Genomic DNA, 25,938 nt, shown 5'->3' with positions numbered 1-25,938 from the left:
ACGGGGTCCGGGACAGCTTCCAGGACATAGGAGCCTGCCCTGGCAGGAGCTTTCCAAGAGAAGTCTGTTTTATCTCTGAGCAGCGATGACGTCACCCTAGGAAAACCAGAAAATGCCAATTAATCACGAAGTCAGGACTAATCCCCGAAAAGAACTTGGGTTGCGGTGAGAAGAGAGGGTGCCCCAGACCCACGGTGACGTCAGTCACCTACGTGGGGCCCACGGTCTGGGCAGTCCAGTCTCCCCGCCCTCCGTTAGCCAACCTCCCGCGGGGTGCACTGCACAGGGGCGCATGCGCAGCAGTCACAGCCCCCCCCCCCCCGCTGGCTGGCCACCTGCTTGCTGCCGCCTGGCTGCTCGCACCAGCCCGGGTTCACTCTGTACTGCGACCATTCTTGACTATCACCACGGTGGTGAGACAATTATTTGGCTGAGAGCTGGTCGTAGTATCAGAGCCCAAAAGGGTGAATTAGATCCTGGACTGTAATTGGAAGACACTTGGACAGAGAAGCTGTTCTTATTTGTAAAGTATACGGTTTTATTGCCGTCTGTTTTAATGAGATCTGTATTATAGTTACACATTCATGATTTTATTTTTTTTAAATTATTTTAACGATTTCAAACCATTGTTAGCACGCTTTGTCAGCCCATTGCTGGAGGACGGCAGGGCTCTGGGAGCCAGGGCCAGGGTGTAGGCTGACGTTCTCCACAGACCCTTGCATGCAGCTACAGCAGGAAAAACAGAAATGGGCGCCTAGCAGCATTGTGAAACAGGATTGCTGATCCCTGGAGAGGCCCTCTGAGGGATAATGAACCTTGGATCAGTTTTCCTTGGAGAAGGTCCTCACGTGGGTCTTGCTAAAAGCTGTCTGTGCCCTGGAGGTGAAAAAGTGATCCAAGGACTCTGGGGGTCGGGGGTAGGGGTGGGGTCTGAGATGTCAGTAACCTGACACTGAAACATGTTGCCCTTATGAATGGCTTTGTAAAATCTTCTAAAAAGAATTCTGGATAAGGTGACACACTCTTTTTAGGCTGGTTTAGCAAAGGACCTGAAGCATTTTAAGTGGGAAACTACTGAGCTCTGCTAAGAAGGAGATGCTGGGAAGAGTGCCCAGGAGCAGAAGGATTGAGGAATGTCTCCACCTTGCCTTCACAGAATTTCCTCTTACAGAAGATTCTTACAGTAACTTGGCCTTGTGGTCAATCTTGAAGGAGCTCCTGCTGGAGTCCCTGCAGCTCAGTGCCCCAGCTCCCCCATCCTTTGCTTGTTAACTATTTTGTCAGGCAAATATTAAACAGGGAACCACAGAGGCCTGTGTTCCTGTGGGCTGGATGTAGGCAAGTAGTCAGAACCTGGAGATGAATGGAGATAGAGCTAGAATTGGGGTCCAGGTGAGCAGTACTCATTCCCTTCCAAAATACCCACAAACACAAGTTGCCCTGCTGAGTTGTTTTCATCACAGCAAGACTTGCCACAATCAATTTTCCTTCTTTTCTTTTTTTTTTCCTTTCTCTTAGAAAACAAAGGTCTCACTAGGGTTGCTTTATGAACCTCAGTAGAGTCAGTGCTGCATCACTTTAGATTGCCTTGGCAGGGAGAAGGGTGTTTATCTGCTTTTGATCACTGCTGGAGTCTCAGGCCTTTAAATCTTTTGAACTTAGATCCACTGTTCCACATTAGCTGCTACTGATTCTACAGCCCTGGTGCTCTCGATTATATTTTTTTGGCTCAAATATGATGCCTTTTCTGTCTTTGGGCCCAAAGGGCTGGAGATGTGGAGGAGGGTTCCCAAGTTATAATCAGCAGCTTGAGTTCTTTGACCTGTTTGGAGCTCATGGTAACCAGAGTCAGCAACCAACAGGGTTTAGAAGCAACAGCAGCAGGTTTATGTAGCTCGGGAAAGATAGGGATGTTTGGCGGCTGCTAAAATCGGAGTTTCTCAACCTGGGGTTATCGTCAGAGTCACCAAGAAAGTTAAAATTAGAGATTTCCAGGGTTGGGAATGGGGCAGACATCTGTGTTTTTCAAAGCTCTTGGGTAATTCTGACATCAGACAAAGCAGGGCCTGCTGGTTTATGGCCTGGGCTACTGTGAATCAGAGGCAGCACTTAGCTTAGGCAACACTGTGTGTCTGAGGGTGGAGTTGGTGATCAGAAATGATGAGCTTCTCAGATACATTTGGTCCAGCTTCCCAAAATTAAAGCCTTACTCTTGGGGATGACCTTAAAACTTGGGGCTCAGGAGTCCCCATTGTGGTTCAGCGGGTTATGAACCTGACATAGTGATTCTGAGGATGCCTGTTTGGTCGCTGGCATTGCTCAGTGGTCTCTGCGGCACAGGTTGCAGTCGTGGCTTGGATCTGGCGTTGTTGTGGGCATAGCTGTGGGCTGGCAGCTGCAGCTCCAATTCACCTCCTAGCCCATGAACTTCCATATGCTGCAGGTAAGGCTGTAAAAAGTGAAAACAAAACCCAAAAAAATCTTGGGACTCAAAGCTGAAGGGATCTGGGAAGAGGAAAGAAATACGTTCTTCTTGAGTGACTAGGAGGCAGAGGTTTGGAGGTCCTTAAGCCCAGGGGCTCAGGTCTAAGAACCACCAGTGGAGGGGGTATAGTACAGGAGAATCCAAGGTGGTTGCATAGCTCTGCAGAGCATCTACCCTCCTGGTTCCCAGATGGGCCAGCATGGAGAGGCCGTAAGTAAAAGCTTACGAGGAACTTTGTTAGACAGGGGTTCCAAACTAGTTATGCTTTGACTAAGGGTGGTAATGTTTGTAATAATCATTACTAAAACAAATGCGATTGTGGTTAGCATTTATTGAGCATCATGTGAAACCCTTTACAAGTATTAGCCAATTTAATCCCTCACGACAATCTTCTGAAGTAAACTACAGATGAGGAAACCAAAGCTCAGAGAATTTAGATGAATCATTTAATGATTCCCAGCTAGTCGGTGGCAGAGACTGAACTTGAACTTAAGCCTCTTGGATTCCTACGTATGAGCTCTTTTGATGTCAGATTTCCCATTTCAGAGGCCTCTTTAATCCTACACAGGAGCTTAAGACAAGTTGAAGAGCTGAGGTACTGCTGGTGAGAGAAGTTTAGAGAATGGATGAGAGTCGATGCTGAAAGGTATAAAGAGCAATTATTTTGAAAACGCATATATTACATATTTGGGATTGTTGTTTTAATGCCATTATTCATACTCTGAGATTTCCCTAGGTCCATGACATTCAAATCCACTTGAGTATTAGGTAGGGGCATAATAAACCAAATCAGTGAAACTGGAGAATGATTTTGTGGAACTATCTGTACCTTTCCAGAATCATTTAAAATGAAGCTGGTATAATTTTGCTAATTTAACCCTCACATTTTAGCAGTGTCTCTGAAGTGCTCACTAACTTTGTTTAAGAAGGAAGTTGGCAATGACTTGGAAACAGTGTTGTCCTTGTAACATGGGCTTGAGAGTCCAGTGAGGGAAGAGTAAAGGAAATGACAAAGCACCCTTTGGAGGACGATGACAGAAATCCACGTATGAAAATAATCACACCTTGGGGATCTTGGAGGGTCTGCAAACACCACTGATTACTCACCAGTTGTAAGGTCTCCCAGCATTAATCCATCTTGGCAGTGGGAAGGACATTACCAAATCACTACGTTGCCTGCTGGCTTCTTCCAAACTCCTGGCTGGAAAAGAAAACAAGTGAATATTCACTCTGGAAGATGGAATTGTTTCCTGTATGGAGTCTACCACATGGAAGTCCTTCAGGCAAGTAAACCAGGATTTGAAGTTTTATTTTTCTGTTGACCATGTTCCAACAAATTCTGAAGCATCTAAGTCCTATCTTGGAAGCAGTTTCCTTAGGTTTAACCAGACTCAAGCCAGGCCAGTGATCACCAAAGTTATTTTTTAGCCTTATATTTTAAACACTATGAAAATCTCAAACTTTGCCCCATCATGTTGGATGACAGGGGGGAAGAAAAAAACCTTGGTTCTTGAAGATGCTCTACCATTTTTAGGTCAGCACTTGATGGGATTGTCAGGAAAAAAAAAAAAAAAAAAGCCCCTTACTAACTAATAAACTTCGGGAAATATTGAGTGTCTTGGATATTTAAAGAAATGAAAGAGAGAGGTGGGGTAAAGTATACACATTTTCACATTATACCTACAGAGAGGGTTTGCCCAGGAGCCAGAGGCAGATTATGGACCATATCAGAATGTCATCCAGAGAAATGATCTTCCCCTAGCTCAGTAGGTCATGAAGACCTCATTCTTAAACCTGGGACTATCCCTAGCCTGCAAAGAGACACTTCTGCCACTCTTACAGTTCATAGGCCTGGGAAAGTGTCTGTTTCACATCTTGCTGGGAGCAGGAGGCCACTGAATTGTAGGCCTTGTGAAGAGCCATCTTTCTCAAAGTGATGCAGATGGCTGGGGGCCAGAGGCAGGGGGCTCTGGTCCTGGAAAGTGATGTTCAGACGTCTCTTTAGTTATAGTAGACTCTGATCTATTTCCTGAACAAGCCATGGGCCTCTGCACTTCCGATGGAACATCATATGGCACAAGTCACAGTTTACTGTCTTGTAACTAAATCTACTAGCCTGTGCCCCAAGTTTTACAGAAAGACAAGTCTTTGACTGGAGGATTTGCTGTGGGAAACAGTGAGGTGGCTCAGTCATACAGAACAGACAATACTTTTAGCCTACACATGTTAAAGGCCTTGGCTCCAAAGCCCATTTTATCTCAGGGAGTGTTGACCAGATTCCTCAGAGCAAGAGTCTAAGAACAGAGTCCACAGAAAAGATCAACAGAACTGCTGGTAGGAAAGGGAGAAAGAGAGTCAGGATTAAGAGTGGGAAGAGATAATTCCAAGAAGGTAGTGTTACTGACCTTGTCCAGCTGGGCCCGGGCATGTGTTCTCTAGCCAGATGTCTCCCAGGCTGATAGAATGAGGCTGAGTTCAGTTCAGAAGCAAGGGAAGCTTTCTTCTTGGATCATAAGCTAGTGAAGTGGGAGGTAGTGTTCTCCAGCACACTCTCTCCCGTGACACACTGTGGGCGGGGCTGCTTTATAGGGCTCTCATCAGAGGGGGCTGAGTTCCTGTGAAGTGAGTGTTGCTGTTTAGGGTACACATCTCTGGCCATGGCTGGCCGCTGCCACCATCTTCAGTTGAGGCGTTGAGAGTTTCCACGTGGCCTGCCAAGTTGGGGTGTTGGCCCAGTGGTTTTGCACTGGGAACTCTAATCTTATGTGTTAGGTGCAAGGCCTCTGCACATGACCCACTATAGGCAAGTGAAACGAGACTAAATACTAAAGAAGAAGTTAGATCTTATAACCTGGAGTCCATCCTATTTTTTTCTGGGGACCCCAGTGGGCTTTGCTGGGAGCAGTAGATTTAAGTTTGGTAGGAAGAATATCATGAGTGATCTTTGAGAGATCACTTTTAGGACTCTAAGGAGCATTCGGGCTGGGCTTACAAATGGAGATGGCTGACAGTGAAGGGGGAGAGAGGAAGGGCTGTTCTACACGGTTGTATTGCTGAGCATTGAACAAGGGCACCATATCTTAGAGGACATGCTCATCATAAGCAACTTAGGTTTGATTTTTGCTATGGTGATTTTTCCTGCAGATGTGGTGTGTCTTATTGGAAGAAAATTAGTGTTATCACAATTTTCTGATATGTGCAAGTTAAATGTCTTGGGGAATGGGTGCCTTTTTCAAATTCACACAAATGCATTGAATGGGCTAGCAATGACCCTGAAGAAAAAAGTGCATTCCATGTCATAGAAGATATTAAAGCAGTAGAATCCATGAAATATTCTAAAGAGAATCTGTTTATTTCTTACCCTTATCAATACTGTGGTTAAAATGGAGGAATACATGTTCATTGCAGCACTATTCACAACAGCCAAGACATGGAAACAACCTAAATGTCCAATGACAGATGACTGGCTTAAGAAGATGTGGTACATATACACAGTGGAATACTACTAAGCCATAAAAAGAACAAAATAATGCCAATTGCAGCAACATGGATGGAACCAGAGACTCTCATACTAAGTGAAGTAAGTCAGAAGAAGAATGACAAATACCATATAATATCACTTATATCTGGAACTTAATATATGGCAGACATGAACCTATCTACATAAAAGAAACAAACTCATGGACTTGGGGAACAGATTTGTGGTTGCCAAGGGGGGGGGAGGGAGTGGGATAGACTGGGAATTTGGGTTTAGTATATGCAACCTGTTGCATTTGGAGTGGATAAGCAGTAAGATTCTGTTGTATAGCTCAAGGAACGATATCTGACCACTTGTGATGGAACATGATGTGGATAATGTAAAAAAAAAAAAACAACCAACCAAGAATGTATAAATATATGTATAACTGGGTTACTTTGCTTTATAGCAGAGAATGACAGAGCATTGTAAATCAACTGTAATTAAAAAAAGATGGTGGCATTGAAGTCTAGTATTTTTATGTGTGGGGGGTACTCAGTGGAAATCAATCTTTCTCTCTTTTTTAACATAGAAGGACTTTATATGTTTTTAAAATTTCTAAGCGTTTTCTTTTGCAATCCTATTTTGCCTTAAACCCCTCCCCCACTAGGGAATGAGGCCATTTCCTGTGGTTGCTAGATAAGATTTGAAAGAGGCAGGAGAATGGATAAATGGGAAAAAATTACTTCTCAAGTCAAAACCACTTGGCTTGCATGTGAAACCCTTGATTGTTTCAAAGGCATCATTCAAAGCACAATAAAAGTAAATCTGACTTTTAATTGACACCTTAGGTAATAAAGGGTCTCTAATAAAATTCTTCCAATTTATTCTATATTATATCATTGGAAAAAGATTTAGGAGAATGAGTCGAGTTTAAGGCAAATGAAGCCCTAGTATTCCACCCCCCCCGCCCCAATCCACTATTCTTTTTTGTAGTGGAGTTAGTATTGCCAAAAAAGGGGTACCTGATTATATGTAGAGAACAAACTCTAATCTTGATGTTATGATGGGGGACATTTCACTGATTAACTTTTTGAAAAACTAGTTTGCTATCTACTAACTTTGAAGTATTTCTTACAAAAAGATGTCTGTGGGAAGGTTATAGTCAAACCCACTTGGATAAATCACCCATTGTTTCGGTGAACCCAACTATTTTTTTTTTCTATCTGATAAATAACTCACTTAGCCTTGAAGCACTACAAAGACTTACTGAGATCATTAATTACGTTTTTTCCTTCATGTAAACATTGTGTTCGAGAAGAGCCATAGTGGGCAGTGCAGTGAATTGAAAACAGGTGAGCTCTTCTTGTCTTCTGGGCTTCTAGGTTGACTGCATAGGTGTACTTGACTTTATGCCGCTTCTATGAAAAATTCTACATATCACAGAACACAGTGAATTTAGGAGCTTATTACATAAAGGAATAATTAAGGGATGTGTAAGAAATTTTTAGGTCTTTATTTATTTATTTATTTATTTTTACCATTTTATGTTTGCATGTCGAGTAAGTTCTTTTCATTCTCCAGCTTTCTGCTTTAGGCATGCTTTTAGCATGTAAGTCTGATTTACAGAAAACAGGCATCAGAATTCATTGGGGGAGCTTGTTAAAAATCAAACAAAATACCCCAACAGATTCTTGGGCTTCCTCCCCAGATCAACGGACTTGTCATTTCTGAGGCCTGGGAAACTGATTTTAGCAAGTTTCCTGACCCTTCCACCTCCTCCAGGGTGATTTGGAAACACATTAATACATTTATGGTCTCACATTCTGTGTTGTTTCTCTGGTAGAGGGAGGAGGAAGGGAGAGAGAGAGAGAAATAGAAAAATAGATTCTCAGTTTTCTTCCAAACCATGAACAAAGAGTAACTTCTTTTGAATGTTCTTTCCTTGTTGAAATGAATAAGGCATCAGTTGAAGAAACCTGGGTGTGTTTGTAAAGGGCACACTGCTGGTTGTGTGGGCTGATAAGCCTGGGGCTGAAAATATTTGAAACTGCAAATTTGCAAAACCATGAACTGCATGCATATTTAGAATATTTTTTTTAATAAGCGGGAGCACGCTATCATATAACTATCATAGTCTGAATCCTAGTAAATTGGAATTTGTGACTATTTATAAATGTAACCTTGATTCTTGTCAAATAAGATGTTTGGAATTTTTTAAAAAATCTGCAAAATATTCAAACCAAGAGTCAAACATTCCAAGGTTTCATAAATTAAGGATTTTCAAAAAATATAAATTCTTGAATTCAGCCATTAATTTTGCCTGTTAACAGGCTTTTATAATGCTAATCTAGGTAATAGAGGTACTATATAATTTCTCTTAATCTCATGTAATTTATTCATACTTGTATACATCTTAGTTTATATTACATGCTGTATAAAAGCAAATGTCATTAAAATAATTGTCTTAGATTTTTTTCACTGAAGTTGTGTCTCCCTGACAACCTGAATCTAACATTCTCAACCCTCTGATGGAACTGGATCTCAACAGAAATAAGTTTTGGTGGCTCCAAAGTGAATAGGAACCTTACATGAGAGTTGATTTGTGGTCTCTGAGTTCCCTCCACCTGTGGGCCTGGCTGTGGGCTCTGGGCTCTGGATGGAGGTTGAGGGGAGAGGTCTCTCGGGGATTCCGTCTTGGTTTACTACTGTGGTGTGGCTGACGGCAGCTGCTTTCCCAAGCTTGGAGGCTTCCAGCCTTGGGGTGAAGTGCAGTTTCACTCCCTCGTATAACCCATCATGACTTCCTGTTCTTTTTCTGTAATGTTTTTCAGATCCACTCCTTCCTGTTGCTTCCCCAAGCCTGATTCTGGTCCAGGCTCTAATTACCTCACACACACCTGCACTCTCCTAACATCCTCTTTCCTGTCTACAAGTCTTCCTCTCACCAATTTTTTTTCTTCACATAGTTGTTAGAATCCTCTTCCTTAAGTATCATTTCCATCACACTCCTCCTCCAGCAGCTCCCAGTTGCATCAAATCCAAGCTACAGGTCCTGTGCTCCAAAGCCCCCTCTCATTGCCTGGACCATATCTCCTTTACAGCTGGACTCCACTCCAGCCAAGCAAATGTCCTGACACTATGTCTATACACTGCTACAACATCTGGTTAATTCAGTCAACTCTGTCAAATCTTCAGTTAATCATCTGGATGTTTTGTCTACAAGACGCCAAACATCTGGATTGACTGAAGAAATCCACTATGTTGATGGAGGTGTTTTTTAGCTGAATTGACCAGATGTTTTGGCATTAGGTGAGACACATCACTGTCTCCTACATTTGTCTTAATGGCTTGTCTGCATAACGTTCCCTCCACCTGGAACATGACCTGTCTCCTCAATGCCACGTTCTCGCTTCCTTCCAAATTATGGTCAGAATTCCCTCCACTAAAAGCAGTTCTAGATTAATGTCACAAAACCACAATCTTGGGACATTCTAGCACTCAGTTTATATATATATATATATATATATATATATATATATATATTTTTTTTTTTTTTTTTACAACTGAAATCAGTGTTTTTGTTTTGGGGTATTATCTTCCTCCTCTACCTACTGGATTATAATCTCTGTAAGTACATATGTGGTTTTGTAAAACAATATGGTTTGTATAGTGAGAAGCATGTTTGTCTGGTGATCAGCCGAAACTCTGGATTCAGTCTTCTTTTAAATTCCAGCTGCTCTGCTTCCTGTGTGACCTGGACAAATTATTTAACTTTGCTAAGCCTCAAGCCTTCTCCTCATTTGTAAAGTGGAGATAATAATAGAGCCTACCTCATAGAGATGTTTATAAGGATTAAGAGAGTTAATACGGATAAAGGGCTTAGAAGAGTGTCTGACATAAAGTAAGTGTCCATTAAATGTTAGTTGTATCATTATAGGCTTTGTAAAAGCTTGGCGTTCTTGTTTATTCTTTCTTTCAACCGTGACAGCTAGGTAGGTAAGGGGGCTGTTACTCTTCTGATGTGAGAGAGGAGAAGACAGTTGTTAAGCGGTTATACCATTTTCCTGTTAAATTGGTTGCAGGTCTGAAGCCTTATAGCCATAGTACATATTGGCCCTTGGTTCTTTCTTAGGAGTTAGAATATTGCTTTCTATAAAAAGCAGATCCTCAAGGAAGCCATAGGTATAAGTATGTTTTCCTATAGACCAGAGATTTCCTCAAAATGGTCTTTGGATCCATGCTTACCTGTGACAAAGTGTCTTAAGTTAGAATGAGAAAAAGATACTGTGTAGTAGAAAGTTAAATTTGTTCACATTAGAGTTGTTTCTGAACTGAGGTTATATCCTTCCTTCATTTTTAGTGTAACAGTGTCCTAACTTTATGAAATGATGGTAATATTAAGTGATAAAATATGGAGTAACCCTATATTGGATCCTTTCTTGGGGGGGGAGGGACATGGTGCTTTATGAATTCATTCAGCAAATATTTACTAAGTGTCTACTCTTTGCTAGGCTACTAGTCACAGGATCAATAGTAAACAAAACTGACAAAAATCCTTGTCCTCATGGAGGATTTTTGATGGTGGGAGAAGGATGGTAAACTATAAATGAGTAATTAACATTTCTAAGGCTCGGTTTCCTTATCTGTAAAAGGATACCAAGAGTCTATACCTACTTCATAGGGTTGTTTGTAAGAGTTAAATAAATTCATAAGGCGAGGTGCTTAGTTTACAGTGCCATTGAGTGTAACTAGGGTGGGGATGGTTTGCACTTTTAAAGTAGAGTGGTTTATGTAGGGCTTATTGAGAAATTGCCTTTTGAACAGACTTGAAGAAGCTGCAGGAGTTGGATGTTTGATCATGTGGGGAATGAATGTTCCAGGTCAAGGAACCGGCCAGTGCGGAGCACCTGAGATGGACTGCACCTAGCTCCTTTGATGGTGTGGCAGGTGCAGAGAGCAATGGGGCATGTAGTAGGGAGAAGGTCAGAGATAGCGAGGAGGGTGTGGTGATTATCCAGAGCCTTCTAGGCCATTGTAGGGATGTGGGCTTTTGTTGTGAATGAAATAGGGAGCCATTGAAGGGTTTTTTTTGTTGTTGTTCTTGTTTGTTTTTTGTTTTTGCTTTTTAGGCTGTACCCGCAGCACATGAAATTTTCCAGGCTAGGGGTCAAATTGGAGGTACAGCTGTGCCGGCATATGCCAGCCACACCAGATCAGAGCTGCGTCTGTGACCTACACCACAGCTCAGGGCAACACTGGATCCTTGACCCACTGAGCGAGGCCAGGGATCAAACCTGCATCATCATGGGTACTAGTCGGGTTCATTACTGCTGAGCCACAACAGGAACTTCCTGAAGGTTTTTTTTTTTTTAAATTTTTTAAAATTAAAGCGTAGATGATTTAGTGTTCCTTCAGTTTCTGCTGTACAGCAAAGTGACCCAGCCACCCATACACACACACGTTCTTTTTTTTTTTTTTTTTTTTTTAATTTTTCGTCATGTTCTAACCGAGAAGACTGGACACAGGTCCCTGTGCTGTAGCAGGACCCATCACCCATCTGTTCTAAATGTAACAGTCTTCATCCAGCTACTCCAAACTCCTCATCCATCCCTCTCTCCCCATCCCTCCTGGCAAACACAAGTCTGTCCTCCATGACCATGATCTGTTCATTGGAGAGTTTTGAGCAGAGAAGTATAAAATGTGATGTATGTTTTAAAAGGTTTCACTTGGCTGCTATGTTGTTAATAAATTTGGGGTTGCACAGGTGAAAGCAGGGGGTCTAGTTATTGTGATTTTATAGCAGCCCACGTGGAAGTTGATGGTCCCTTTGACTACCAGGGTGGTAGTAGTGGAAAGTGGTAAATAATGGTGAAATTCTGGGTATTTTTTGAAGGTGGAGCCAACAGATTATCATAACACACTGAATATGGGGTGTGAGATAAAGACGGGAATCCAAACTATTTGGCTTAAGCAACTGGAAAGATGGCATTGTCAGTGGTGAAGATTGCAAAATCTGTAGATGAAGCAGGTCTGTTGGAGGCAGGGCTAGGAAGTGTAAATGATTTCAATTTCGGACATGTCAGGTTTGATGGGACATGAAATCCCCATGATGGACATTAGTAAGCTTCACTCTGAAATGGACCTGGGTCCTGGGTTTCACATAATAGCAATGTGTAACTTTTCTAAATTAATTAAAAAAATCACTTTTTGAATTTTTTGGCTGCTTGGAGATAGTAGCCATTCTTTTTTTTTTTTTTTTTTTTTTTTTGTGGCTTTTTAGGGCTGCACCTGTGGCATATGGAAGTTCCCAGACTATGGGTTGAATTGAAGACTATGGGTTGAGTTGTAGGCTGGCAGCCTACAACACAGCCACCAGCAGCTTGGCATCTAAGCTGCATCTGTGATCTACACCACAGCTCATGGCAATGCCAGATCCTTAACCCACTGAGCAAGACCAGGGATCAAACCCACATCCTTATGGATTCTAGTCGGGTTTGTTACTGCTGAGCCACAACAGGAGGTCACAGTACCCATTCATAATTAGTCTTTTCATTTATACCAATAATAGAGTTAAACTTGAGAACAGAGATAAAGTGATTACATTTCTCTTACCCTAAATAAAATATTTCCTCAAAATACTTAAAGAACAATTTATGCACATCACACAAAAACATAACTCACAAATTTTAAGTTTATTCATAACTGTTGAGAACTAGCCATAGAATATATGCTAGGCATTTATTTTCTATGCATGATGCCCTTTATTTCAAACCTGTGGTCATTAAAGCATTTGAATAATAAAACTTCAACTAATTAGAAAATAAATGGGAAAGTCACTTGAGTTTTCTGCTCTCAAAATTATTCTGGTTATTAAAAAGTGCTGGGAGTATAGCAGTCATTATAATTTTTGATTAAAATTTTTTAATTTTTGGCATCATGAGAATGAGAAAACACCAGTTTTCTTAAAGACTAACACCTTCTGTTTGACTGTGTTGTGAATAAAGCCTCCTGAAGATGATTTTGCTGATCAAGTAACATGAATTAATAGCATGATCTAACCTTAAAGGAATAATCCCCAGCAGATGTGGAAGAGAGAGACTGGATTCCTGTCTGCATTTCATTTAGAAGCCAGTCTTCCCTCCAGGTAGGATTCTCCATCCCTAATTCAAAATACCTTCCAAAAAATTAAATGATGAATTTGTACATTTTCACTTATAAGGAATAATTCAAAGAAATACAATTATATTTCTTTCCTTTCTTCCCCTTCTGTCTCTCCTCCCCCCGCCCCCCCGCCATGAGATTTGGACTAAATTGAGGCAAGAACATGAGCAGAGGGAAAAATAAGTGTGAGCCAAGTGACTTTGGAAAACGTCATTAACAGAGAATCTAAAGATACAAACTAGTCATAAAAAGCATGGGGTATATAGATGTTGCTACAACCTAGAAGTTCACCAAAATGTGAAGTTATCACCTAAAATAGAAATACTATTGAAGATTGTGATCTTGGAAAAAGTTTAAACACCTTTGTGAGTTCTTTAGTACCAGTATAAGAGTTACTATGTAAACTTTTAGCTAGCAATGAAACAGAATGGGAAAAATAACCAGTTGTATCCTGGAGCTAACTTTGGTGGCTTAAAATCAGCCATGGTGAGAGTATTTACGCTACAGAAATTGGCAAATGCTGCAAATCAGGGCTTTTCTTGCTTTCCTTTTTTTTCTTTTTTAAGGGAGCCAGTTTAGTAGTGCACCACTGAAAATAACTCTACACAGGGATTAGCAGAGCCCGTAGCACCTGTGACAAAGATGTTCACATGTGGTCTGTCAAAGAAGATTTTGGGGAATAAATGAGTATTCTTTCTATAAGCAGGGGACTTCTAATATCTATCTTACTAAGATGTGGTGTTTTATCATTTCTCTAGGAATTAAAATTTCATCAAATGCTTATTAGAAAGGATATCTCTAAAATATGACTCCTTTTTCATTTTTCATTAAAAGCTGAAAGAAGAAAGATAAAATATACGTGGGAGAGGAAAACCTCCTGGTTTCAAGTAAGCAGAAGTGCTATCATCTGATAAATTGCATAGAGTTATTGGAAAAAGATTCAAAGCCATAGAGAAACCAGACTTTCTTTCTTTCCCTCTTTCCTTTCTTTTCTTTTCTTTCTTTCTTTCTTTCTTTTTTTTTGTGAATGGCTGTTAAAGAATGTAACCCCTCTTAACTTCTCTACACCCCATACATACAAATTGCTTATACTGATACAACCCTCAATGGTAACTCACTTCACACATCCATTTTCTTTCTTGTTATCGCCAAGATTAAACAGCTTGTTGGGGCAATATTCTGCATTTATCTAACCTTTTCCATTCAGGCCACAGTGATACAACAGAAAAGGTTTATGTACCTCACACGTCAGATCCTATCAAGAGACTTGGTAGTGACAGTGTGATAAGGACACCATAGCTTATTGAACTTGTTCTAAAAACAACAGCAGCAAACCACTCATCTCCTCACACTTTTTTAATGACCTTGTTCTATGGTGTCCCCATTTTTAGATGCAGCAGCTGTACGACTGCATGGCCTCAGAGCATACAGAGAGCTGAGGGCATGTGATAACGTGTGTTTTGATATTATACCATTAAAAATTCTAGTGAGATCTGCATTTCTTCAATTATCTATTGAGAAAGGAGAGGTCTAGGGTTAGTTTTAACTTTCACCTTTCTGACAGCTTCAACCAAAGTGAAAAAATGGCTTGTCGGAAAATGAGAAAGTGACATTTTCAGAAGATGTTTTCTCTTTGCTCTCCAGAATGCCCAGCATTGCCAGAGACCATGAACTAGAAGTCTAACAGACTTCACTGTTTCAGGATAAGATTGCCAAGGCAAACACATAGAGAAAAATAACCCCCCAAATACAAAATCAGAATGAACTTTATGAAAGTGAATTTTCTTACGTGTTTCCTCTCTTTTTGTCTTTGCCCTGATTTTTTTTTTGTAATTCACATGGCCAAACACATTCCTCTAACATTTTCAAAGACTTTACTACAAGCACATTTAATACCATATGTAACAGATACTTTAACTATGTTTTTTAAAAAATTGTTATTGCTCCTATTCAGTTAAATTTAAAATGGGTTTTATTATCATGGTGAAATTCCGATAAGATTCTCATCTCTGTAGAATTTCAGATCTTTCTGCTCGTTGTAATTAAAGAAGGATAAACAGTCAGCCAACCTGTTTTAATTTTGTCATTCAGTTATTTTCTTAAACCTACCAATATTATTTTTCTGCTTGTGTCCTGGAAGCCTGCGGTTCCCTCTTTTCTTGGCATAATACCATGCTGGTTAGGGTGGTCACATTCTTGGAGGAATGGTAGAGAAACCTATGGGGTACTTCAATTCAGACAGACCCAGTGGTAATACTTTTCATAAATAACCAACTAAGACTTTGTGAGTTTTGCTTTGTGATGATCTGTAATGTGATGATATCACATTGGTCAGGGAAAGACAGGGCATATTTCCAAACACTGGCTTATCTTTTGGTGGCTGTGCATCTATTTCCCAGAAGAGCTTTATCATTTCTCTCTTCCTTTTTGAAACTTTCTCCTACTTATGAACAAAAAAGAGAAGGGGGGGGTCCTTCTGTCTTCTCACCTGGGGTTCTAGGTATGACCATAAAGAATAAATTATGAAATAATCAGGCATACCAAAATGTACATAGAATAATATACATGAGGATTGACTACCCAACATCTATCTTAAGAAATAAAACATTGCAAACATAAGTGGAACCCTATGTATTCCTTCTGCTTCCTCAGATGTAACCACTATTTTTATATGTTTTTTTGTCTTTTTTTTTTTAGGGCCACAGCTGTGGCATATGGAAATGCCAAGGCTAGGGGTTGAATTAGAACTGTAGCTGCTGGCCTACACCACAGCCACAGCAGCACCAGATCTGAGCCACATATGTGACCTACACCACAGCTCATGGCAACACAGATCCTTAACCCACTGAGTGAGGCCAGGAATCGAACCCACGTCCTCATGGATACTAGTCGGGTTCATTACCTCAGAGCCACGATGGGAACTCCTATATGTTTTTATACCTGGAAACAATGCATGTGTATATCCTTAGGCAATATATAATGCTGAGTGGCATGTTTTAAATTTTATATAGGAGGTATCCTTTTCTTCACATAATTTTTAAGATAAACAAATACACATAGCTCTGGTTGTTTATCTTCACCACTTACAAAGTGTTCCATAGCATGGATATACAATAACTTACTTATCCACTCTTTGGTTGCTGCTTCAATGTATATTTAGTATAGGTCTCCTTGAGCAACATATGAGAATTTTCTTAGGGAGCAGACGTAGGATTAGACATACTGGATCATTGTATACGAACATCATTAACTTCACTAGCTATTGCCAGTCTCCAAAGACCTAATCGCCAGGAATCTCTTTATCAAGCCCTCTGTGATCAAAGTTTCACATTCAGTAGTCTGGATGGAGGGCAATGGTGCTGAGTGGGATGGCAAGAATTTATATTTCTAGCATGTCCCTAAGTGATGCTGCTGCCACTGTAGTGTAGTATTGGAGAGCAAGTGCTATAAAGAAAGCCTATTGGATTCCATCCCAGAAGAGCTGATGAGACGTTATCTGAAAAATCATGGCTGGTGAGGTTTTACTAGGTAACTGAAAGTTAAGCTGTGGTATAATTTTGGCATTTAGATTATATAAAAAAAAAACCTGATTAAGTAGCACAGACAATATATAGTAAATAACCAGCATGACTGATTCTCATAAAAGGCTAAATTCTTAATGAGTTCCATTGCTGGGAGGGGACCTTTGCATGTGCTCGGCTGATGTTACTTAGCGTGTCAGTGTGTGGACTGCATCAGTTAAACCCAGGCATTGGCATCGATGCAGGTGTGAATGTTCCGTAAGATTTAAGGCTATTGAGTCTTACTGATGTAGCTACTTTTAAATATTTATATGCAAAACAAAACATCAATCTTTAATTTACAATTGTATTTCAAAGTTAGCACTGTGGTAATAGAATGCCAAGGAGATTTCACTAAAATACTCTTTCTGTAAGAACTTCTTATAAAGAATCTTGAAAATGAAGCCTTCAAATATTTTAGGATAAAAAGTAAAAGCAAACTGAAAGTAAAGTGATTTTATTTCAGATTTAGCAATATAAAAGGTTAATTAGAAAAAAAAAACACGTACCAGTGACCAAAAGCATTTGTGTATGTCATTCCATAATTTACATAACAAGATAATTGTTTTTCAAAACCAGACAACAGGTTCAAGAAGAGTTCTTTTCACACCCTTAAGTGATGCTTTTGGGAAAAATGGCTGTTATAAGGCCATTTATTGCAGGCACATTTCCAGCTAGTTCTGATTATCATTACTCCATTTTATCTTCTTTCTTTTTTCTCTCTCATCAGCTTTTTGCTTTCTTCCCTTCTTCTTTTATTCACTGGATTCCGAGGATCATAGATTTCAAATGTGTCTGAGTCTTGCATGCTTGCGTCTTTCACTTTTCTGCTTTTATCCTCAAACTGAAGTACATGCGACATCCTAAAGGAGGAGAGAGATGGTTCACTGTCTTTGGCATGAGAACTGAAAGTAGAAATTTTGTACTACATGATCCTTGGAATAATGAACCAAAAGGGTACAAAACACCAAGATGGGCTTATTGTTTACTGGTGCTTATACTGCATGGAAACCACTTAAATCTGAAAAACATGTCTGGAGTTTGTTTTGTTGGTTTGTATTTCTAGTAGTGAGTCCCTTTGTCTCAGACTTCACTTGAGGTTCCTTCCCTGATGGGAGGTTAAAAAAGTTCCACCCAGTTCAACTAAACTCAGAACACTCCGCCAGCTTCCTTTATAGAGCATACTTGCTTAGCCAGGGTGCGGAGCAAATCTGACAATAAACCAGCCCCATCTGATTTTTTTTGTTTTCAGTAGCTTTCGAGTGTAGAGAATGTGATCAGAAAATTCCTGTTCAAATGGTGCTATGTCTCCCTTTTCTGAGGAGTTGTTGCATTTAAAAACCTTTTTGTATTAAAAACAAACTAAACTTTTGGCCCAGCTTCGTGAACTGATTTCCTCCTCTTACTGTTGATTACAACAATTCGAACCACCCTGCTTTCCTACTTTATCAAATGCTTACTGGTCTTAAGGTATCAACATGTGCTTGAATCCTAAGTGGTCATAAGCTGGCTATGCTTAGCAGCAGGGAAATACGTAAGTGATTAGCTCTGCCCCTGTTAGGAAGTGTTGGGAATAAACAGAGAAGTCCAAAAACCAGACTCTAGGGCAGCTGAATGGATTTGGGAAGAGAAAAGTTCAGTTTTAATATATAAACAAACCTACTAAGTCTTTTCCCACTAGTTGTTTAAGCAATTTTTAAAATAGGCGTACCCGGCACTTTTCTTTATCGTGGCAGATAGGGCTAAATTGCCTAAAGGATTAACACTCCCTACATGCCAGTTGTAACTTTCAGAAACCCAAATATTACAGTGATTTCTTTTCGCTGTATAAAGCGGAGATTGAGCAATAGGTACCAGCAGAGACCCCCCATCCTTTCTTCCTGCACTGCCACACATGCTGAGTGATGTTTACTGAAGTTAAAAATTCCCATGGATATACTTAGACCTTGAAGAATCCTAAAAAGATTTTGGGAGGGAAATGTTCCAATATTAGTGGTACCATAGTTGTGAGGGGCTCAGTAGAGTTGATTGTTCACCAGGGTTGATAAATTACCACAATTCCCACCCCCTTCCATCCCAGAAAAGCTTATTGAATGCAGTGAGTACTAGTGGTATAATTATGTGGGTGACCTAGAGTCTACTTAATTTGCTAATTGAGCTAAAGCACATTTGCATTCCTATACTTTATTATTAATAATATTTATATCAGATTTCATAATATGCAGCATAACACATGGGAATTGCTGACTTTTTATACTTCCATGGCTTTAACCTAGGAGACAACCTTATTTAGAAAAGGCATCCTAGGATTCTTGCTTACTTGGAGTCCTCAGAGTTTGATTTTCTTGTGCTTGTCTACACTGTTTAAGTATTATCCTCAGAGAATAAAACAATCCCAAACTCCCAGCAAAAAGCTAATTATTCTCCAGCCATGGCAGCAAGTTAACCACTAAAACCAGACTGAATCAGTCAAACAGGATTTAATCAATTAATGATAACTCTCTTAGGCCAAAATGATCAGTGATAACTCACTTCAGTAAATACACCTCTGAAAGCCAACTAATCAGTGACAGCCTCATGCTTTTGAAAGTTGGCCAATCAGTGGCAGACTCACTCCACTGCACATACTTCTGAAAGACTGCCAATCACCAACTGGCTCTCCTGAATAATGGTGCTTCTGAAGCTGTTGCCAATCCCTAAACAATCCCTGATCCCCCAACTCCACATAAGATTTGCAACCTGCTTTGCTCAGAGACTGTGTCTAAAAGCAAGCTCGTCTTACTTAAGTAACAAATCAAGGTTTTTGTTTTTTGTTTTTAAGATATTGAGAGGTGGTCTTTTCTTTGATACGCCTCACAATCTGTGCAGTAGAAGGCACTCTTCAGAAATTTTAAGTGTATTACCATGGATGAGGACTAAGTTTAAAAGCGTGGCAAGACTGTCCTGTTAAAAGTACACAGGTCATGGGGAGGCCAGACCCCTACACTGTATTTCGGCAGGTGCTCTGTAGCTTTCCAAATTTCTTGTGCTGATGCCTAAGCCCAAAGCAGAAAATAGCTGGAGTCATATGCTCTATAAAACAGTTTTATCCAATATTCCTATATTGACATAAAAACTATTTTAGTTAACTTATTAATAACTTTCTATATTCACCTTTTTTTTTTTTTTTTGTCTTTTTGCCATTTCTTGGGCCGCTCCCGCGGCATATGGAGGTTCCCAGGCTAGGGGTTGAATCGAAGCTGTAGCCGCCGGCCTAAACCAGAGCCACAACAACTCAGGATCTGAGCCGAGTATGCAACCCACACCACAGCTCACGGCAACACCAGATCCTTAACCCACTGAGCAAGGCCAGGGATCGAACCTGCAACCTCAAGGTTCCTAGTCGGATTCGTTAACCACTGAGCCACGACAACGACGGGAACTACCACATTCTTCTATTTTAAAAATTATCTCTTTCTCTGCCCCAAAATACAGATAGGTTTTTTTTTCTAGTATCCATTTCTAATAGGGACTGTCCATGTTTCAAAAATGACTTTACCAGAATTTGTCAAATAATAAAAGGCGTCTTCTTCCTTTCTATGCCATGAGAGAACTTTGCAACTATTGAATTTAGTTGGTTCTGGTATAAGAGATGAAATCGATACATGTGAACAACAGCACAAAGTCCACAAAAAGAAATAGATTTTCCTACAAATCTGAAAAAACACAAAGCTGTAAATTAAAGTAGCTGTCTTTTTCAACCATTTGTTTCATATACCACTGCACTAAATAAGCCAACATTTTGATTAATAACAAGCCTAAACCCAGAGGAAAGAAGGGGCTATCAGCTTACAAAGTACTTCAGCTTTAATATCATAATACTTAGCATGGCTGGTTACTCAGTAATAACATTTAATCTTTAATCGAAATAAAAACATAATCAAAATGCTTCACCCATTTATCTTTCAACATGCTTTGGTCACTTCATTTAAAAAAGCAAAACAAAACAGTTATTATGATTTTCAGCATAATAAACTCCTGACCTGTGTGCCTCTGTAAATCACAGACTGCATGAATTGAAAGCATGCCTACATTTTATAGTCTCCTGTGAGAAAACACATGCAGAGTTATAATACAGACTTAATTCAAGTACTTATAATACAGACTTAATTCAAGGTCTGATGGTTTACAACCTTGTATGTACCAGTAACCCAGTGCTATCCATTCTATAGCTGGTCATAGCATAAATCCAGCAAGGGGAGTACAATTTTTTTTTTTTTTTGTCTTTTTGCCTTTTCTAGGGCCAATCCCGCGGCATGTGGAGGTTCCCAGGCTAGGGGTCAAATTGGAGCTGTAGCCACCGGCTAGACCAGAGCCACAGCAACTCGGGATCCAAGCAACCTACACCACAGCTCACAGCAACACTGGATCATTAACCCACTGAGCAAGGGCAGGGATGGAACCTGCAACCTCAGGGTTCCTAATCGGATTCGTTAACCACTGAGCAATGACGGGAACTCCCAAGAGAAGTAAATTTTTTGGAATTACACACTGATAGTTTACATATGAAAAACATCAGTTTCAATTGAAGGCAAAGAGGAGTTCCCTTCGTGGCGCAGTGGTTAACGAATCCGACTAGGAACCTTGAGGTTGCGGGTTCGATCCCTGGCCTTGCTCAGTGGGTTAAGGATCCATTGTTGCCGTGAGCTGTGGTGTAGGTTGCAGATGTGGCTCGGATCCTGAGTTGCTGTGGCTGTGGCGTAAGCTGGTGGTTACAACTCCGATTCAACCCCTAGCCTGGGAACCTCCATATGCCGCGGGAGTGGCCCAAGAAATAGCAAAAAGACAAAAAAAAAAAAAAAAAAAAAAAAAAAATTGAAGGCAAAGATAAAAATTTAATTTTGATTAGTAAAAATTTTACCTAAGATGAGATTCTCAAATAACACTGACTTTAGTGTTCATAGAAATAATGGCGGTTTAACATTTTCATAGAGGGTGTGTTTGACAGGTGTATGGTGGTTCTCTCCCTCTCCATACATCCCCTACTCAATCAGTCACTACTTCACTTGTATCCTCCTCAGATGACTGATCTTCCCTCTTTTTTTTTTCCTTCCCTTTTTTGGGCTGCACCTGTGGCATATGCAGGTTGCCAGACTAGAGCTCGAATTGAAGCTGTAGCTGCTGGCCTACACTACAGCCACAGCCACAGCTACAGCCACAGCAACAAGGGATCTGAGCCGTGACTGCAATCTACACCACAATTCACGGCAATGTCAGATCCTTAACCCACTGAGTGAGGCCAGGGATCGAACCTGTGTCCTCATGGATGCTGGTCAGGTTCATTTCCGCTGAGGCACAACGGGAACTCTTTCCCTCTTAATCACAGACTTAAATCAGTTACTGCTTAAATGTTTCCCCCTGCTCCAGCTGGTAGACCAGAAAGGCTCCAACATGCTAGGTTATGTTATTGAAGGGAAATATCTGACCCCCCCACCTGCCTGACAATTGTTAACCTGTGGGACTGTGAGGAACTTGATCCTCTTCTGGTTTCCCTGGTAACTGATGAACCAACCTGAAGTCAATTCCCTCTACAAATGGTAATCTCCTCCCCTCTGGTAGCTAAGATTGCTGCCTAGTCCTGCCTGACATTTGGTATTCGTGGGTCATAGCTCCAGGACCTTTTGCTCCTGACTTTAAGATTCCCTATCCAATAAATCTTGGATGTCTCTGTGGCCGTCTCCAGGCTCTTTCTTTGGTCTCATGGCTGAACAACTACAGAGCAGGGTGTAGCCCCCAAACAGGTAAGTTTTTTCTTTTTTATATGAGATTGTGGAGTTATACACAAAAGTAAACAAGTGATTCTTCTAAAAGGACCTGGACCTAGACTACTTTGACATCCATTTAAAAAACTTCTTATATAATTATGAAATAGATCAAGATATGACAGGAGTTAATATTAATTGGGAAAGCAAGAGCGGTACTCATTCTCAGAATTATAGTAAGTCGTGCAGTATAGATTTCTAATAACTCATTTCTGACTGAGTGCATTTAAATTAGTTATGCTTATGTAATGCAAACAGCTATCTTTTCCACTACTAATTCTATAAACCACTCTTCCCCATTTCCAAGTCTCCCTAAGGGAGGAACTTGCCACACTACCCTTAGATTGTTGTAGGCGTCTTTATTGTTTCTCCTTTTTCTGTCAAAGCTTCTAAAAAAATCTTTCTTACACATTTCCTTTATGGCATTGCTTTGACCAGGAACCATTGGCTACTGAAATACCTCAGCCTGAGCCTTAAAACCTCACCATTTTGTCATTGCCTGTTGACTTAATTGTGAACAGGCCAGTTATTTGAGACAGTTTGAGTCTTGTTCCCAACTCAGAGTTCTCAGTGCTGAGATGGTGACTGGTGCTGGTAATCAAAGCCTAGACCCTCTGTATTAGTCAGGTTCTCTGGCTGGTACTAGCTGGCTTCCTAAACCAACACTTAACCTCCTTTTGTGGGCAAGAACTATTTTTTATTTTTTATTTCTACGATAAACTTCTAAAATGTGTTAACAGACTCTGCAGAAAGTCTGGAGCTCAGCACAGGTCCACCTTTTCATGACCTGTCATTGCTAAGCACACACTGATGACTCCCTTTCCACTGCTCTCAGATCAGTGATGGCTAGTTTTTATTCCCTATAGAGTATGGTGGGAGCATGCCTTATGTTCTTTCCTGTTTCCTATGGTACCTAGTGTAGAACTAGACAGGATTTCTTTTAAAGCAGTGTTTCTCATAGTCTAATCCCAGAGCCCTGCAACAAATACAGGCTGCATATTAGAATCACCCAGGTAGTCTTTAAAACTATCAATGCCAGGACTCTATCTATAGAAGTACTGATTTAATTGTCCCAGGATGGGGTGCCAGCATCATTAAGTAAAAGTTTTTACTGGTGATTTAAAAATACAAAGTTAAGACCACAGCACTAAAGATAAAGAACTTTTACACTTTCAGATTGATTGGTTTCATCAGCCATTTGTTCTTGCCTCTTCAGAGATGAACAGCTGGTTCCTATTGACAAACCATTCACATACTTAAAGAACTTAAGTGGCTTCTGAGCCTATTTTAACTGAATAATCTCAAGTGTATTATCCATTTCTTAAATATAGTTTGAGGATAAGGCAAGGAGCTAGAATCAGTTATTCATTCAACAAACATCGAAGCCTTTTTTTTTTAATGTGCGAGATCCAATGTCAGACACCAGGGAAAGGAAGCCAAATATGATTCAGGTCTTGCTCTCCTAAAGTGCAGTTTTTTAGGGAGTTGAACACACAGACTGGCACCAGAACAAATGAACATTTTGGAACTGCCTGCGAAGTCTGAGGCAGCAATAAGAAGAGCATCCTCTGACAGAATGTTCTACAAAGAGCTCTCATGTCTGGTATTATCTTCACAATAACATCTGGGGTAGGCAAGAAAGATGTTTTATAACCCCCATTTCACAGGCAACCTGAGAGCCATGGCCAAGAAACTTGTAGCTGGCAAGCAGCTGATCAGGTACTTGATTGAATGTCTTCAGAGATAACAAACTTTCATCTTGTGAAGATGTATTTAACTTTAGGAGTAAATCAAAAGTTAACTTAGCACTAAGTCTAGTGAATAGGATAAAAAATCAGACTGGGTAGTGCTTTTTTTGGAATACAAAATATTGAAAATGCAACTATAAAGAGAAAATGCAACTATTATTTGTGTGGCTCCCAGGCTGGTCTTCAAAGCAATTACAAAAGTTTCAAAAATGTCTTGAGCCATGTGGGAGTCGCTTTGGGAAAAGGCACCTCTCTATTAGGTGAACACTTGATAAGAAAAAAAAAGCAATTAATTTTCATTGTAAATCTGTATCCCTCTACTGCCTTTAATCATTACTCTGTGGAATTAGTCCCAGTTTCTCCTTATACTTCCCAATATGAGGATGCTACCTAGGGACACTTCATTCAGCTGGAGGTCCCAGAGGGCAGAGCCAAGTGCCCACAGCCTGCCCCTGTAAGGGTGGATGTCTGGCAGTCTCTTCTCAGGCTTCAGATTACTAAAGGAGTGCTTTGTGATTGATGATGATATTCAGGTCTTTTCTGTTACATATATTTTTCAAAAATGCAGATTGAGCCATGAAGACTGTTCTGTTTTGAATCCTTCAGTGGTTCCCCATTATCTAAATAGTGAAATCTAAATTTCTTATGTAGCCTCTATGATTTGGCTTTTGTTCCTCTTTCTAAGCTCCTATGTCATTTTTTATATCTTAGGTTCTAGACATCCTGAATTGCTTGCAATTTCCTGTATAGAACCTTTCTCTCTTGCCTCTGTGCTGCCTCTTTATGTTGATACACTTCTCTCCCCTCTATTAGCTGAGGCATCTCCTCTGGGAACCCGTCTCAGATTCCTTTCCTGGCCTGCTCTGCTCTTTTTTCAGCAGGGATAAAGTCTTCTCCAGCCCATCTCTTTAGTCTCCCTCATTAGACCTCAGATGGCCCTATTTTATTGCTCTTTGTACCAGCACTGGTCACCAAGGCTTGGCAAATGCTGAGCAAACAAAATTTCTGGGTAGCTAGTAACCTCTAAAAACCTGGTTTTGTTCACCTTTGTCTTTGAATATTAATATATAATTGCAAAATACTTGGCAATTAGAGTTGACCCTTGAACACCCAAGTTGGAAATGCGTAGGCCCACTTTATACGTGGATTTTTTACAAGAGGAGGTCCTACACCACCATATGTTGGTTGGTTGTGCAGGTGTGGAACCACAGATAGGGAGGAGCCAGATATGTGGAGGGCTGACTATAGTTATAAGTGTATTTTTGACTGCATGCAGGGTGGTCTTCCTAAACCTCCTCAGTGTTCAAGTGTCAAGTGGATGTTTGTAAACCCCTTCAGTTCTCCAGGTAACTCTTCTTTCAAATTGCACAGTACCAGAGAAAAGGCTAATATTTGAAGACCTAAAGCAAAGTATTTCCACCACCACTAAATTTGTGCTATGAAATTCCAACACATCTTTCTCAACTGGCCATTTAAACTGCCTAATGATTCCCAGCCTTTGAGGTATAAAGTAGGGAAAATTGTGCATATATTGTCCTCAGCCTTCCTCTACTTGAGCTGAAATGCCTTGCCTTTGTTTGTGAAATTTTGTCATCTACATAATTTGTCTTCTGTATACTGTGTTGACAGTTTCTCATTTCTCTGTTCTGTTAGAATTCTTAGGAAATTCAACTCAATAAATTCTGCTTATTAAATTTGTCATTCTTAAGGGACTATGGATCAG

The 25,938-nt window shown here is 40.3% G+C and overlaps 1 protein-coding gene and 2 long non-coding RNA genes across 6 annotated transcripts in view; 1 reads left to right on the top strand and 2 right to left on the bottom strand.

Moving 5' to 3' along the window:
• LOC110257245 overlaps nucleotides 1–25,938 on the top strand; it is a 118,101-nt gene that overhangs the window by 62,186 nt on the left and 29,977 nt on the right. The window lies entirely within an intron of this gene.
• Nucleotides 2,797–5,548, bottom strand: LOC106506514. The gene is made up of 3 exons (XR_001301846.2): nucleotides 4,891–5,548; nucleotides 3,593–3,686; nucleotides 2,797–3,086 (listed from the first exon to the last, which is right to left on the bottom strand). It is a non-coding gene; the product is annotated as an uncharacterized LOC106506514 (long non-coding RNA).
• Nucleotides 17,108–25,938, bottom strand: part of CWC27 (CWC27 spliceosome associated protein homolog) — a 247,180-nt gene continuing 238,349 nt past the window's right edge. For all 3 annotated transcript variants that reach the window (XM_021076544.1, XM_021076543.1, NM_001243923.1), the window contains 1 exon segment: nucleotides 17,108–17,529. In XM_021076544.1, the coding sequence (XP_020932203.1) occupies nucleotides 17,367–17,529 (163 nt within the window). In that variant the 3' untranslated portion in view covers nucleotides 17,108–17,366.

This window comes from Sus scrofa, chromosome 16 (genome assembly GCF_000003025.6).
Source record: "Sus scrofa isolate TJ Tabasco breed Duroc chromosome 16, Sscrofa11.1, whole genome shotgun sequence".
In the NCBI taxonomy this organism is placed as follows: domain Eukaryota; kingdom Metazoa; phylum Chordata; class Mammalia; order Artiodactyla; family Suidae; genus Sus; species Sus scrofa.
The sequence above is the reverse complement of the archived record's forward strand: the minus strand, read 5'-3'. Positions and strand labels throughout refer to the sequence as shown.